This window comes from Leguminivora glycinivorella, chromosome 4, assembly GCF_023078275.1.
Source record: "Leguminivora glycinivorella isolate SPB_JAAS2020 chromosome 4, LegGlyc_1.1, whole genome shotgun sequence".
NCBI lineage: Eukaryota > Metazoa > Arthropoda > Insecta > Lepidoptera > Tortricidae > Leguminivora > Leguminivora glycinivorella.
The window spans coordinates 7,600,918-7,619,126 of NC_062974.1; the positions used below are offsets into that span (position 1 = coordinate 7,600,918).

An 18,209-nucleotide genomic window follows, 5' to 3' on the forward strand; every position below is an offset into this window, starting at 1 on the left:
TATAGATAACAGATGGCGCTAGTAGTAGTTAACTTAGATTATTTAGATACATATTTTAACACCTCCACTTATCAAAATAATCTAAGCACAGTTTCCAAAAAACAAACAAAATAAAAATTATATCTAACTATGCTAAACAATGCTCTGAATGCCCATTGCTTTTACAAAATAATTGTGCTTTACACTGCTCAAACCTTTAGTTAAAATGTCTGCGGGCATTTCAGATGTTGACAAATAAACAATTTTAACAAGATTGTTAGCGACAGCTTCTCGAACAAAATGATGACGAATATCTATATGTTTTGTCCTCTTATGGAACAAAGGATTTTCAGTCAACTTTTGAGCTCCTTGGCTGTCATTGTATATAACTATTTTATAGTCACATATGACAATTTCTGAAAGCAAATTTTTTAAATAAATTGCCTCCTTGACTGCTTCCGAAATAGCCATATACTCCGATTCAACCGAGCTTAAGGCCACTGTTTGCTGCTTTTTACACTCATAAGAAATCACAGAACCTGATAATTTAAAGCAGAAACCAGTGTATGATTTTCTGTCAATGTTATTTGAAGCCCAGTCAGCATCAACAAAACCTTCTAAATTTTTGTTATCATTTTTAAATATCAAGCCAAAAGATTTAGTTTAATATCTATTCGTCTCGACAATTGTGATTCCATGACAAGTTATGTGACTCAAGTGGTGGATACAGCGCAACGATTAAAAGGAACGGGCTTTAATATAACCGACGAGTGGATCGGTTCATTACTTTTAGCCGGCCTACCCGAAAAGTTCGCGCCAATGATAATGGCGATCGAACATTCTGGTTTGAACATAAGTGCAGACGTCATTAAAACGAAGTTGCTCGATATGACTTCTGAGGTTGGCAGCAGTGGAGCAGAAACAGCTTTCTATTCGAGTGTGCGACAGAAAACTGGCAACACTAGCCATCATAAGTCAAAGCAAACGTCAGTGTCATCGCTGTCATCGAGCAAAACGTCAAACGGAAAACAAATAAAATGTTATTCTTGTCAAAAGCCGGGTCATTATAAAAATCAATGTCCAGAAGCGAAGAAAAAGGTTGCTGGTGCATTTAGTGTTGCATTTCTTAACGGCAACTTTAGTACAGAAGATTGGTACGTGGATTCGGGGGCCAGTTATCATATGACAGCGAAGAAAGAAAGCTTATTGCACACACGACAAGCAAACGAGATAGGAGACATAGTTGTTGCAAACAAAACGACCATGCCAGTTGTTTGTGCCGGTGAAACGCAAGTCACAACAAAAGTGAACGACTATCAGATGGATATACCTGTGCGAAATGTTTTGTGCATTCCAGAACTCACTACAAATTTACTATCAATAAGCAAGTTGATAGAAAGCGGAAACGCAGTTTCATTTGGAAAAAGAGCGTGTTATATCCGTAATCAACAGAATGTGCTAATTGGTGTAGCAGATTTGGAAAATGGAGTTTACAGGCTGAATACTGTGAAGCCAGAGAAGGTGATAGCAGCGGCAGCTATACATACAACAGATTCAAGGCAGTGGCATAAAAGAATGGGACATATTAACTCAAATGACCTTGAGAAGATGAAGAATGGTGCAGTGCTTGGTGTATCTTACACAGACAAGCCAGATTTGCAGAAGTCTAATTGTGAAGTGTGCTGTGAAGGGAAACAGGCGAGATTACCTTTTCCTTTGGGCAACCATAGGTCAGAAAATTTATTAGAAGTTGTACATTCCGATGTGGCAGGACCTATGGAGACTAAATCAATTGGCCAGGCAAGATATTTTGTACTGTTCATAGACGATGCAAGCCGTATGTGCTTTGTATATTTCCTAAAAGAGAAGAATCAAGTTCTCCAGTGTTTTAAAGAATTTCGGAGCATGGCTGAAACTCAAACTGGAAATAAAATTAAGATGCTTCGGACCGATAATGGCGGTGAATATTGTTCGCAAGAGATGCAATGTTATTTGAAGCCCAGTCAGCATCAACAAAACCTTCTAAATTTTTGTTATCATTTTTAAATATCAAGCCAAAAGATTTAGTTTTCTGCAAATATTTTAATATTCTTTTTGCATGTGACCAATGAACTGCTGAAAAGCTATTGTTAAACTGGCTCAAATAACTGACACTGTAACTAATGTCTGGACGAGTAAGTACAGATAGGTACATTAAACTTCCTATCAGCTGTTGATAAGGGTATTGTTTACAAACTTCCTCACATTTTTCTAGTTTTAAATTATTTTCTATTGGAGTATCCACAGAATTGCAATTTGACATGTTAAATTTCATCAAAATTTGATTAACAAATTGCTCTTGATCTAATGAAATACTACCATCATCATACATTTTAACCCTCATACCTAAACATTTTTTCACCTGACCCAAATCCTTAATTTTAAAGTTTGACATTAAATTCTTTTTTAAGTCATCTGTCAACACTTTACTATTTGAGAATATGAAAAAATCATCTACAAATACAGTTATAATAATCTGCTCATTTTTTACACGCTTACTATACAAACAGGGTTCAAGCTTTGACTTCACATACCCTAAGCTCAACAAACAATCATTTACCCTTTTATTCCAAGCTCTAGCAGATTGTTTTAAGCCATATATAGCTCGCTTTAATTTGAGCACTGAATTTGATTTACAATTCAATTCTGGCGGCACTTGCATGTATACATCTTCATCAAGATAGCCATTTAAAAAAGCTGTTGTTACATCAAGATGGGTAATTTTAAAATTTAATTTAACACTTAAAGCAAATAACAGTCTTAGTGTTGAATATCTTAGAACTGGTGAGTATGTTTCTTTATAGTCCACACCTTCTTTCTGGGTAAAACCCTTTGCCACTAAACGAGCCCTAAATCTCACTTTGTTATCACTTTCAAGCTTTTTCTTAAACACCCACTTGCACTGTATCACTCTATCTGCTTCTTGAACATCAACAACTTCCCATGCTTGATTGTCTGCAAAAGCCTTGAGCTCTTCTTGCATAGCTTCTTGCCACATCTCTTTTTCTGGACCTTTGATAGCATCCTCATAAGTGATCTCTTCACCACATGTCTCGTCTACCACACATAGGTTTGAAAAACCATATCTGTCTACTGGCTTTCTGACTCTCTTGCTATTCACTATGGGACTGTCTTCCGCTGACTGTGATACATCACTCTCATCTTGACATAAGGTGGAATCTGAGTCATCTGATGTCACTGTATCCGAAGGCAATGATTCCCCAACATAAGTCGAATCATTTGGGTCTATGAAGGTACTCTCTACTTCTGATTCCTCCTCCACTGGCTGCAGCTCTGGTTCCTCCACATTTTCCTGCACTATCATCTGAGCAGTGTCTGTCTCTTTTTCCATAATAAACACATCTCTGCTCGTAGTTATCTGCTGTGTTCTTGGGTTATATATCCTGTAACCCTTAACATTTTCTGGGAAACCAAGTAAAATATGTTTCTCTGCTTTCTTGTCCCATTTTAATCTTTTTTCCTTGGGAATGTGCACCATCACTGGACTGCCGAAGACCCTGACATGGCTCAGATCTGGTTTTCTTCCTGTCCACTTTTCAAATGGTGTCATATTTCCTAAGCCCGAGGCCGGCGACCTGTTCTTCAAGTACACTGCCGTATTCACTGCCTCTGCCCAGAACTTCTTCTCCAAATTAGCCTCAAACAGTAAACACCTTGCTTTTTCTGTGGCCGATCTCACATATCGCTCTGAGATTGCGTTTTGTTCTGGCGTGTAGGGGTTAGTTCTCTGATGAATGATACCTGCCGTCTTCAGATAACTTTGCATCTCTTGCGAACAATATTCACCGCCATTATCGGTCCGAAGTAAACTAATTTTTCGTGTAAATCCGTTGTCATCGAACAATGTCTTCAACTTTTTCCACAAAGCACTTATAGTGGTCTCAGTCTTGATATGCACATATAACGAAGGATCTATAGTCATCACTAACTTAGCTTTGCCTTTTTGCTGATCTTTTTCAGACATTTTCTCATCAATGGCGTCAATATCAACGCCCTCCAACAGCATAAAGTTTTTCACCGCAAACGCCCAATCATCATAGTTTTCGCGTCCTTTGAGTTTAGGCACATTAACTATGTAACTTGATGTCGACATTTTGGCAATCACACACGAAATACTTTAAGAAAAACTACTATTTTACTTTAAAAAACACGGACTAGGCCATAACCTGAAATGAAACGAGTAGCCGTTGCAATGAGACTATTTTTTATTTTTTTAAAAACATCACAGATAGTGACATGTGTAGGTTACACAGTATAGATAACAGATGGCGCTAGTAGTAGTTAACTTAGATTATTTAGATACATATTTTAACAATATTAACGGCAAATTTTGCCTAATTTTATATACACTCCATACACGCGCAGTATCCGGGCCTCACACGGGCACGCCATCCTGCAGCGAACTATAATCCTCCACGGAGCAGTTGAACGCCACTGAGCTCCTTAAACCCATAACTTCCTGATAATCCTGATTCAATAACCTTACCTCCAAGCCTCAGTTCAGCCGCCGCCTGAGCGCTATCCATATCTCTTTCAGCAACACACTGGTACATCCCTCTGTGTGCTCGTACTACTCCATGCACTCGTAGGGTTCTCTCCCCCCCTCCAACTGGCACGCCGTCGTGCAACCACCGCACCCGCGCTTCCCCCTCCACGGAACAGTTGAACATCACTGAGCTCCCCGAGTTAGCCACCTGGAAGTAAGAAGTTCGCATTACACATTTACAACTTAAAGCAGTCTTGAAATCTTAACACAACTTACAGGGATATTTGGAATATTTTAAATTATATTATTTCATGAAACATCCTATCGTCGTGAAACTACAAATTACGCTTGCATTTATATTTGAGCAATGTTTTTAATAGATAACTAAAGTGGAGTTGGGTGGGACACGTTGCTAGGCAGAGTGATGGCAGGTGGATTATAATGTAAGATTGACGATACTCAAATGCGACAGGGCCGCTTCGTCGAAAAGTTTTGTTCTTTTTACGCAGGATGCATGCAATCCGCAAGCTAGCGTAAAATGAGGAAAGCGAGCGTCGTATGTGATGCGACGCAGACAGCAGGCTTAAGAGGGGGTAGAGCAGGGAGAATTTTCAGAATCTGTCAAATTACCCCATTACACACACAAACACCCTTCACTCACACTACCTCAATTTACTGTGAAAGGTCAGTGACCCTAAATTTTTTTCAAGAGTGTTATTTTGAGTTTGTAGTCAACTACTGACCTCCTTTGAGAAATTAAAACTGTAAAAAAGGTAGCATACAAGAAGACAGAGAAAAAATACGCATCATCTAGCTTTCCTTCTCTGTTCATGTCTCATGTGACTTAAGGTGGAAACCCATTACACCATATCATGCTATGACCGTGCTATGAACGTGTCAGACAAAAAAATATTCTTTGTATTACAAAGTATGAGGCTATGCATACTAGCCCGTTCCATCACCGATCATACCCGTAGCGTGCCATGCACGGACCGTCAAATATTGTCGGCGAGGATATTTTGCCGGTGTCGAAACGCTCCGTGAATGGCACGCAACGGCGATAGAACGGTGCGTGCAGGCGGTCAAACGGGGTATAACCGCGTATGGTGACCGTTTGAAGCACGTTATACACGCGTTGTCATACTTCTTTCAGTCACTATACTCGCCTATGCTACGGGGATGATACGCGGACACTACGGTCACTATACTCGTCTATGCTACGGGGATGATACGCGGACACTACGGTCACTTAACTCGTTATGCCCGGATATGAAATGATGTGCACACGTTGTAGTGGGCATAGCCATCCGTGTCGCGTTACATTCCGTGCCTGACACGTTCATAGCACGGTCATAGCATGATATGGTGTAATGGGTTTCCACCTTTAAATTTACCTAAATATGTAGATAACGTTCCTTATTCAATTGATTGTTTATCTAGGTGTATTTCAAATTACTTTGCACTTCATTTTGCGTTACTTTTCTATACTTAGATTAAAAATCGTCAGCCTGCCTATCCCCGCAAACATTATTCAAAGACGTGTGTGAAGGGCTAAAGGCCGATACCTCCAGGCAGACAATTATGGTCGCGTGATAAATGATAAAACATCAGCCCTATCACACTATTTGTAAGTGCGATAGGGACGGCCCGATGTTATACCATTTATCGCGCGACCATGATTGCCCTGCCGGTCTTCGGAGGCCTGTGCTGTGCATTACGTATATGCGGGGTGTATTAAATTTGATACAAAAATAAAGTATGTGTATAAAATAAAAACCTAATGAATAGAGTACAGCTATTTAGCAGCAGTCATGTCAGAGACACAAAGAAAGACAGGGAATATCGACGCATATCTTATCTTATCCAATACTGCCATCGGCATCGGCATCAGACTCTTGATCTTACCCAATTTCCGAGTCCCTTCTCTTAATTTCAGTTCCTTGAGTTGAAAATGTTGAAACTCATACTTAGTATTAAATAAACCACAAATACATATAAAAATCACAATATAATTTTAAATTATGGCTTAGGCCCTGTACCAGTTGCAGTCGCCACGTCTGTAAAGCCCCTTGTAGTTTCTTTTAAATGGCTAAATACCTAGATGTCATGTCATACACATCTGTGATGTAACTGAAAATTAAAAAACATCGCTCAGAGATAAGGTTCAAATTAGCATGGCAAAAAATTTAGTGCAGTCAAAATACCATCAAAATACGAAAAAGCATATGTCAATGTCAATATCACCGCCGTATGCCGTATTTCAGGCCATAAGGGCTGTTTTCTCAAATATGAAAAAATCTCAAAAGCAGAACTTTAAATAGTATTTTATGCAACAGGCGTTTAAAGGAGATCAAAAAAGACGAGTGGCGTGGGTAACAATTTGAGACGAAGCCGAAAATTGTTATTAAGACGCCACGAGTATTTTTTGACTCAGTTAAACACCGTTGCATACAATACTTTTTCTACGACCATGCACTTAGTTTTTAATAGTTTCTTGAATAACTTTCGTGAAATTCACACTGTTTCCTGTATTTTGACGCAAAGGTTTGCACTGTCAGCTCAGCTGCCCAAAGCCTTCCCGCGCACGCGCGCCGTATCGTTATAAGGCGATGCCATGGTTACAGAGCCAAACAATGCGTTTTCAGTTTTTTCGATACTGCGCGCATGCGCGGAAAGCCGGCGGACACTGGCTTTGGGGAATAGACTTTTATGTAGGGTTTTAAAGATCTATGCACGACCCTGTAAATGACGAATAATAGTTCGGGAGTAGAAAAAAGACTTTCTAGGAAAATTATTTTGAACTTGATAGGTAGAACAATTTTTAAAAGTTGTACAAAAAAAATCTGAACTAAGTTTGTAACTATATGAAAAGCATTTTTTATCTTAGATTGCATATTTTATATGCATATTATCGTAACGAATTTTCTTTCAAATAAAAAGAGAATTATTAGAATAGGTTGACGGTGTCTCCGTAAACTGGGGTTACATTGACCAATTTGGGAATTTAAACTTCTCTAGCTTCTACATTTAATGGGTATTTTAACTAAGGAAGAAAAAAAATGGGACCATCAACTTTTTCAGTCTTTTCCTGCTAAAAATCTAAAAAGGTAACAAAATAAGTGATATCAGGATTATTGTTTTCTGTCACGCTGCCTGCACGTATGAAATGTTTCTTTTTAACCCAGTGGTTGACTGGTAGAGAATGCCTTAAGGCATTATGTCCACCATTTGTACTTATTTTTTTATGTGCAATAAGGAATAAATAAATAAATAAAATAATGTACGCAGAAAAAAAACGATGTGATCAAACATAAACTGACATTGGGGTTACTTTGATACACTATATATTTTTTTTAATGATAATCGAATGTAATCCCTTACAAAAGTATTTTATGTCAAGAAAAGATAAAAAAAATGGTTCGCAGTCAAATATTACAACTCTTTAACGCTATTTTGGGGTTACTTTGATCAAGAATAAAAATTAACATCTTCGAAAAACTTTATTTGCAATTATTTCAATATTTATCACAAGAAGCGATCAAATTATCAGCCTCAACAAGTACCGTGACAAAATCAGACAATAATTAACTGTGTCATTATGGTCAATGTTACCCCATGCAAGTGATCAAAGACACCCCACAGAGTAAATCATTAGTAGTAAATACCTAGTTTGACTTTATGATACAAAATTCAATACAATGGTATAGCTAAACACATTTCTGGCAACCTAATATTCACTGTGAACCTTTTACTTTAATACCCACTACGTTAGTTTAGAAGTTTATTTAAACATGAAAAATAGCAACAAACTATGCTTATATTTTGACACGTTATCCGCACTGCCCACGACCATACTTACTTATTCACCGCGTCAGAGCACCATCTAACTATAAAGGTTGGTTAAGGGTTATCATAATATGTGTAGATTTCATTACCGACCACTCATAACATATTAAATCCTTATTTTTTGGTAAAATAAATATAATACGCTCGTGACAGGTCATATTTTGTTCGCAATCCGAAAGAGTCAACCCTTTTCCCTATTCACCCCCTTCCCGACCCTATTCACTCCAACGTTAGGGTGAGCGAAAATTACTAAATAAAACGACATATTTTCAAAGACAAACCGAAGTTCACACTGCCGGAAGATTTTTTGTGTAAAAAATTAGCATGGCACATATAAAAAAACTGCTATTGACGTTTAAAAGTCGGTTTTGGCCCTATTCACCATAAATTACGTTAGTTTATACCCGTTCCGACCCCATGAACCCAAAATCTTCAGAAAACGATGTACTATGTAGCCCAATTTTATTTGGTATTTTGGAGGTAACTAGTAAAAATAATTTAGTTTTACAATTGTGCGAAAATAGATTCTCATTTGGCCGGTTTTTTTAACCTGGCCTGGTGGCCACTGGTAATAACGTTAGCTGCGTAAGCTGAAGACCCGGGTTCGATTCCCGGCTCAGCCACCGTGGGCCTTGTCGTTTTTTCTTTCGTGTATGATATCTATTTCAATAATATGTATGTATGTATGTGAACACTTTATTGTACATAAGACAAGTTAGGACATAAAAATACAGTATAGTTATGATGTACAAAGGCGAACTTATCCCAATAAGGGATCTCTTCCAACCTTTGAGCGAATTGAAAATTTATTATTTATATAAACTTGAAAAAGAACAAATCAAAAATGATTCAATAAAATAATTTTATTTCTTCCTTAGTTGTATACTTTCATACTTATGATTTTTATTTTAAAGTAATCCGTCTATATTATAGCAACCATGGGTGATTTTTGCGGACTTAAGTAGAAACGTGGAGGTAGACAGAAGTGTGATTAACATTTCTAAGTGTTAATTTCTTGTATCTAGTCTAACTACGAAGCAATACATTGACGTATAAATTGCGTCCATATACAGAGAGGTCATTCATAAAAATACCACTTTAGGTAAGTTATATAATATATATTTTATACAATGTGACAAGCATTGACCACACATCCCAATTCACCCCTCTTCCGACCCTAATCAGCCCCTTCGTAAACCTATTCACCCCCTTTGCGACCCGATTCCCCCATTCCTGATCCCAGTCACCCCTCAGGCCGCGGATATTTATTCATCCCGTAAAAATTCCCCAACACAGTTGCATCGCTTTCTTCATGAAAACCATTATAAAAATGAAAATATATCTTATGATTTTCTGTCATACATAAACTTTAGAAGTGTATACACATTCAAAAGGATAATGAACGATTAAAATGAGTAAAAATCCAATAAATTTGAACGTCAACTTTGACAGACATGAAACTGTAAATAAAAATGTGTGGCTTGCACATTTTCACTGTAATTTTAAATATGTAACACATTTTTTTTAGTAACATATTGTGTATAATACTTTTCACTCAACAGATAACTGTTATTGGCCTAAGACTATGTAAAAATACCTATGTAAGTTGAATATTTACGGCTGTTGTCCTAAATACCAATAATAATAATAATAAAAAAAACATAATATATTATTTTCCTACTTTGATTGCGGAAATGGAAAAGGAATATGTCAAGAATTATTATTATAATAACATTATATACCCCCGGAACCCTTTTCACCCCAAATTACGGTATTTATTAAATTGTCATTATTAAACTACGGAACGGTACGGTATTTATTAAACTACGGAACCCTACACTGACGCGCTCTTGGTCGATTTTTCTTCTTATTGCTATGTAAGAGATAATAAAAAATTACACCTCCCAATTTATAATAAGTTTTTTTTGCAAAAATAGTACATTACTACAGAGGCCGGGACAAATGGGGTTTAACCCATTTCCCGCCGAGGTATGTATAGTGCTTTTCTCAAACATGGTATGAAATAAATAAAGTCTACTGAAAATAGTAACTTTGGATGGCTGTATCTCCTAAACGGTGCGTCGTAGCGCAAAAATAATCGAATTTTCGTTCCCCTTTAACACCACGTATACGCATATAAAAAAACAAAAAATTCAAAAAAAATTTAAAAAAAAAACGAAAAAAATTTTTTTTGTATGAAAACGCACCCAAAATCAAATATTGTCTAGGGCCCGTACCAGTTGCAGTCGGCACGTCTATAAAGCCCCTTATAGTTTTTTTTTAATTGGCTAAATACCTGGATGTTATGTCACAATTATTTGTGTTTGGAAATTAAAAAAGAAGACTTTGCCCGCCTTGGCCTGCAAGGTTTGTATGAAATTCCATTATCTATCAATCGTCCTAGCCGCACCTGCAACGTCATACTTCGCTGCCAATTAGAAGGCACATAACATCAATATTTCATACCATGTTTGAGAAAAAATATTTATTGCTCTCCGAGACATTTTTAAAAACTCGTGACTCAATGGGTATACGACGTTTCATAACAGAGTTCCTATGATCACCTTTCTGCTCCATCATCAGATTAGATCCATGATACCATAATATTGCATTGTCACTTGATTTACATATGTGTGCAAAATTTCAGCTCAATTGGAAACCGGAAAGTGGGTCAAATTTAGCTTCTACGTTTTGACTCAAACTAACATACCTACTAACAAGGCAAGTTGAATAAAAGCTTGTACCTATAAAGGCTTCTGATACTAGATTTGCAATAAGTTTACTTGTCATAATTTAAGAACAGATGAGACAGACATATCCAATGACACAAGTCTATACCGTTTTCGTGAACTGTCAAATCACCTCATACAATTTACGGCTGTAAGGCAACCAGGTAGGGTTTATTATTGCACTTTAATTACATATTAATGATTTCTAGCCCGTAAGATATATATTTGCTTTAACAATGGATAGATATTTATGCAGGTGAAAGTGTAATTTAGGTTTTTATAAAGAATCAAATATTTTTAAGCGACCCGATCAGATATGTATGCGGATCCCTCCCACATCTACCGTCTTGCGATCGTAGCGTCGGGCCAACTGTATGGCTAAGCCGCGCTGACGCGGCGTCTTTTTCCATACAGTTGGCCCGACGCTATACGCTCGCGAGACGCTAGAAAGAGAGACGATGTTTTTGCCGGTCACGGAGCATCACAAATTTTTGCCGGGATCATGTCGTCATATACTTATGGCCCACTATAGAAAATCAGATATTTTTGCACGGCTGTTCATAGTCATTTATGCTGGTCACCAGCTGGTGTTCCATGAATATTTGGTCTAGTTGAGTTGAGTGGAGAAGTGCCATTCAAAACAAGCGCTTTGTAAACAACGATGTATTTAGGTGATTTATAATTATTATTGTTTTCAACTTACGGTTACGTGTTCGCGGTATGCACAGAGTAAATCTTTAATGAAATTGAGTCATTTTTTTTATATACACAATTAAATTTGAACCAGAAGCACTATACCTATACCCGCTCGCATTCCCCTTTTTTCTATTCTAAGTAATAATCGATTAATACGTATCTGAATATGTATGAATAAATTAAATTGTAATTGTTTACATACAACCTGTGAAGTTTGGTTGACAAAATTTGACGTAGGTACTGTCATATATATTTTTAAAATGACGTACTGTTAATACCAGCGTAATGAAAATGTATTCCAATGAGTAAAACAAAACATGAAACTTTTTTAAATTTAACCGAACTAGAATGAAATCATTTATACTCATTCGGTTGTGTTCGTTATTTTCTTTAATAATGTGATATATTTTTATTTATTTTTTATGCACAAGCCATGCACCTTTAAATTTTAAATGAGATTGGATCTCCACCTGACATATTTGATTTACCCTATTTATTTTGAGCACAGTTTTACACTGGTATGGTTTTTCGTGTACGTACACTATTTTCTGTCAAAATATTTGTCAAATTTAATTGTCAACGCGGAGCGACCGGCGACACGTCTGCCTCCGATGAGCCGCTCACGGCATCTAATCGAAAGGAGAATTCTGACAGCAATGGCGAATGTATGGAAATTTTACGATAGTTTAAATTTAAGGTAAAATTTCTTTGTTGCCTTTGAGAGGAAAAATATAAAAAACCTCAAAACTTCTAGTCCATTTTTATCTGGCTTTTAGAATCACTTAATGTTATAACTAAAGTATTGAATTTTTTTAACAAAGTTTACTAAACGGCGACATACGTTTTTCTCATTTTAGGTCAACTTTGCGTGGGTTTATTTATTATACCTTTAATAATTAGAGATTCTGAATAGTCAAAAGTTGTAGACACACTCTTTAAGATAATAACTCCATTTATTTTATTTCATTTAATTTAGAAATGTGAGCAGCATTTGTTAAACGCCGAATGCACTTTTCGAGGATTTCGTACGACCCCCTCTTAATCATTTAACAGAAAATTTTACGAAACGAGATTTTAAGAATACTTTTACGAAACTGAATAATAAAGGTATACCTACGTATACAGCAAATCTACCAGTTTAATTGAATCTCATTTTCAATCAGTTTTAAGATACGAGTATATGAGAAATATACGAGTACCTATATAGGTACTGATAAATGTATATTCGACGACTCTGAAACATTTTATGAAGATAATTATACATACATACCTACAATCACGCCTGTATCCCATAAAGGGGTAGGGGTAGGGGAAGATAATTATATAGTTTAACATTGTTGTCTCTGTTGTGAAATAATATTATTAGTAATTTAAATATGACAAATTGTTCTCATCTTCATTTTTATCAACTCTCATATCATAACTTAGGCGATACGGTTCGTTTGCCGAGGAAACAAAACTTTGTGCAGGGAAACTTTGATATTATGCTTAAGTTTTTAAGATGCTAAAGTTTGTTTGATCATATCGTCTATTAGTTGTTTATCTAATATCCTCGGATATGAGATAAACTCTGGCGTTTTAAACTGAATAAAAACATTTTCATACTCGTTTTATTTTGTGAGCTTCGATGTTTTTGCTTCGATTGTTTATCGTTTTTAACAGAGGAAGCAGGAGGAGGGAGGAGGAGGAGGGAGGTGGACATTATGATCTTCATACTTATGAAAAGAAAAATTAAAAAGTAAACATGTTAAGACAAATATTAATCCTAATATTATGAATAAAAATGTGTCAAAACTCACGACAAATACTTATTACATAATATATTTTGTGGTCTAATATTTTCTGCTTACCACCACCAAACCTTGTGGTTTTGCTAAAAATCAAAATATATTCCAATTAAGCCAGCTTTGACGATTTATTTGGAGACAAGTCATATTAATTTTCCGAAACTGCAATCTAATTTTTAACCTTAAATCTGAATACCAAAGTCGAAAAAGTCGAGTACCTCTATAGGCGGACATGGTCAATAAATCGTACCACGGCTGGGAATGGTTCTGTTATAAATATATTACATTACCTAATTCATATAATATATTATTTATGTATAACAATTTGTCAACAACCTATAACGACACACACTGTTGGCACAGAAACATAAATCAGACACGCAACTGTAGCGTAGGTATTTTACCAGTGTCACTTTGTTCTAGTACCCAATTTTTTTTAAATATTATACCTAGTACATTTTTTACACAGATTGACTGAGTCCCATGACTCCCACGGTAAGCTCAAGAAATTGTAATACAATACAAATACATAGAAAATATCCATGACTCAGGAACATTATCTGTGCTCATAGCACAAATAAATGACCTTGCCGGGATTCGAATCCGGGACCGCGGCGTAGCAGGCAGGTTCACTGCCGGTGTAGCTCAGACCGGTCGTCTAATAAAATTACAATATAATACAGACAGTATGACAGAGACACAACCAATCAGTCGGAAAAAAAATTTCATTACAACGACTGGCCCAACCGGAGCCAATCACTGGGCCATCTCAGGCACAAACAAAGGCGCGCGGGTTTGACAGGCGATCGGCGCGCACCATGCATTATTCAGCTGCCAGCACGTGACGTAACTACTGGGTTGGCCCAATATATCAACATTTGGACTACTTATTGGCCAACAAAGTCCAATATTGCATAGAATTATAATTGATATAAAATCATATAAGTAGCCATTGCTACCAGAGCCAGTTCATGCGCTTACTCTATCGAGTAACAAAAATATTAAAATCTTATGGTAGCCATACTTACTGGCAAGCGACCTCCAATATTGCATGGAATATGATACGAATAAATTCAACCTTTAAAGTAGCCATTGCGCAAAGGGTACGAAGCCGAATGGCACAAACGCTCACGAAACGCTCACGAAACGAAACGCTCGTAGATATCTTTATCGCTCCTGCATATTGGCGCGACACAGCCAGACTACCTTTCGCGGCGTTTCGTTTTCGTATCGCGTCGTAGAAATGCCATTCGGCTACGGAACCAGAGGTGTTCTTAAACTTTTACCCAAGATTGTTTTCCATCTTTGTTTACGATTAATTACGTAAGTATGTCTATTCAGTAACTCTACATAGTTTTATCAATATTCCGATGTTTATTTCAAGGTTACGACTTATGTCGTAGGTCTGAAAAATCGGCTAAAGTGTTTGAACTTACACTTTTCTTTGTAATATGAACAAATGTCCCAGATACAATAAGAACAGGCACAAAATTAAGTAAAAGTTGACGGAGAGTATATTTATTTCAACAATATATGTGTCGTTTTATAACAATAATTATAAATGTTTTTTATTATGTGTTTATATATTTTGTATTGTTTTGTAAGTGGTTTTGTATTTTACTTTTATAATCATATTATAAAATAGCCTAGCCTAAGAGATAAAATAAATAAGAGAATCATAAATAATATAGATACATTTACAAATTAAAGGAAAGTAGATACTAATGAATGAGCTCACATATACTTAATTATTTATTTCTAATTAATTAGAAGTTTGTTGAATCTCGCCGAGAACTTTAACGAACTTACAACCTTAGACCAAATTCGACAAAATGAAGAAATTCCAAGTTTCGTAGTCCTTTTTATAAGAAAGTTATTCCGAACAGGTATTACCTTAATATGCAAGCTATTTTATTTGAGGTACGTACCTGCCTAGGCTTAGGTAAATTTGTAACGATAAATAATACTATAACACCCCTATGAACAGAAGCGTTACTTTAAAAGTATTGCTGTGATAGAAAGGGACAAACGAACATTATCGGCTAGATAACTTTAGTATACGTTTATGTATAAGGGGGTTAGACATTAAGTTAAACTCCGTATTGCGGTTTTAGATTTGTAGCCATGGTCAGTGTAAGGGCCGGTTGCATCAAACCTTCTGTCACTGTTAAAGCGTTCGTTAAATTTTATTGTATGGGAAGTTCCATAGACGTCTGCTGCGTGACGATGATGTGTCTGTCAAATGTGGTTGATGCAACTGGAACTAAGTCTTTCCTACCATGGAACAATAGTAATCTGGACCTTTGGGATTCGTATGTTGAGAAGAAGCCAACGTAGATGCCATTTTGATACTTTTTAAATGCAACTAAAAGGGTAGAGCGAGCGGATGCTTCCCGCTTGCCTTCCCTCATGGATCTGGGACGCAGTCAAAGGCAGCATCGACTACGACTTTATTTATATTGATTAGTACGAACTTATAAACTTTAATGCTTTTCTCATCATTACAAACAATAATTATTGATAAATATGGTGTGTCAAACATTTATTTACGATATATCTCTATTAAAGTCCCACAAAAGGTGTCCTTCCAATCTTTCGTGGCTTGTGCCGCTTCACAAGTCACTATATATAGTATATCTATTATTCGCAGCCTTACTTCGCAGTGTTACAGTTCACTTCTCATCTCGCATTCCATTCGTACTCGTCAGGTGTCAGTCCACATTACACACTCCAGTGGGTCTAGCCAAAGTGACAGTCGATGACGTTACGTGCGATGGAAACGCAGTCTGGCTCTGTCGCGCCACTACAGAAGAGCGATAAGGAAAGCTAGCTACGAAACCGTTACGAATTGTGACGTTGTCTTGGTACACAGAGCATCTTTGAGCCATGTGAAAATATGCCCTATGAAGATGTAGTAAAAACTCCGTCATTTCACCGACGAATTGCTAGATATTCCGCCGACGAGCATATGACATCGGTCGGATGTGTCTTTCGTCTAAGAATGCGTTCTGAATATTTATTTTTCAATTTTCTCGAGACGATGGGGGTTGTGATCTGAATTTAGTGTGTTCGAACGCTTTATATTTTTATCACGAGTTTCGGAAAAGTGTACGGTGTAGGTGTATGTATTGTGATAAGAACGTGACGTTCATGTAATATATTCTAAATAAATTATGGAAAAAAAACAGTTCATCCTGGTTTTGAATACTATTTATATTCATTACTTATTTTATTATAATCAAGTCGATTTACTGTCAGTTTCTGTCTATAGTAAGCATGTAAAACCAAAGAGGAGTTACATTATGTCTTTGGTAAAACTAAGGAAACAAGTAAATTTTTATCATTTTTCGACCCCAGAACTCCCAGCAGTTCGATTGTCGGTTCCCACATCAGTAGATTTGGTCGCTTTTCGCTTCATTAGTTTAAGTTTATAGTATTTTAATTGACGTAAAACTGTTTTTCAAATCTGTTTTGGTTATACTCAGCAACGTTTGCAACGTTTACTATGGGACCATCACAGTAAAACTTTGACTCTTGACACATTTTGCTGCGATCTAACAGTGAAATATCCTATGGGATAATGAAGATAAAACGCAGTTACCTAATTATTCCAGCTCCTATTTGACTCTCTGTGGCCAAAACGGTTCAAAGACCGAACCTTTGAGGCTAACTGAACCACAGTAACTCGCATTTTGCCGACTGGCTGAGCCCTGTGCCTTGCTGCCTTGTTAACTGGTATTATGTACGGCTTTCAAATACTGGAGAATAATGTCATCTATTAGGTACAGCCTTATAGAATAGAATAAAATAGACCATTCAAAACTCTTAAAATTTTAATATTTTCAGAAGTTCATTTATTCGCAAACGCACACTTATATTATTAAGTGTGCATTTGCGAATAAATGAACTTCTGAAAATATTAAAACTTTAAGAGTTTTGAATGGTTCTCATCGTTATGATCACGATGCATGATGCATGTAAGTGTAACTGCTTAGAAATATCGGGAGCTCGACAAAAATAAAACGGTAATCTTGGCGTCTATTCGTATATATTAATGTCTCATGAAAACTATAATTCAACCGATTATTAATTTTCTTCTTTTTTGGCGTCGGTTCATTTAAATGTCAGTTAATAAAGACAGCGTTGTAGCCTTAAGTTCAAAAGTAATCGTCATTGTAAACACTAATATATTATGTTTGCAAACCTGTCCTCAACTTACTATGTAAGTGTCTCACTCTTAGTGAGATATACCAGCAGTAGTGCAAGCGAAACGTATTGGCTTCTTGCGAAGTGCATGGAGGGGGTAAGCAAAGCGATCGCAGTGCTTGCGGTGGTCAAAATCGACACTGATTGTGGTTTGTCATCTATCAAAACTCATAAAATACAATACAATGTGTAATGTTTGATATGGGGCACCAATGTTGTTTCATTGTTAATTGTAAAAATAATGGCATAAATAATCATTGCACGTTCTATGCGTTTCTTAAAGCACACTGGAAATTGGATCAAAGAACTAAATGGATAGCTACCGTGAAAAGAAAACGTAAGTGACATGCCTAGGGTTGTAAATAGAAAAAAAACCAAATGCTTTTTTTTCAGAATTGTGAAAAAAAACATGAAAAAAAA

The 18,209-nt window shown here is 36.5% G+C and overlaps 1 protein-coding gene across 1 annotated transcript in view; it reads right to left on the reverse strand.

The window, feature by feature from the left end:
* Positions 1 to 18,209, reverse strand: part of LOC125225175 (Down syndrome cell adhesion molecule-like protein Dscam2) — a 51,001-nt gene that overhangs the window by 26,864 nt on the left and 5,928 nt on the right. The window contains exon 3 of the mRNA XM_048128756.1: positions 4,526 to 4,733. Coding sequence (XP_047984713.1) covers positions 4,526 to 4,733 — 208 coding nt within the window. The remainder of the gene's footprint in view (positions 1 to 4,525; positions 4,734 to 18,209) is intronic.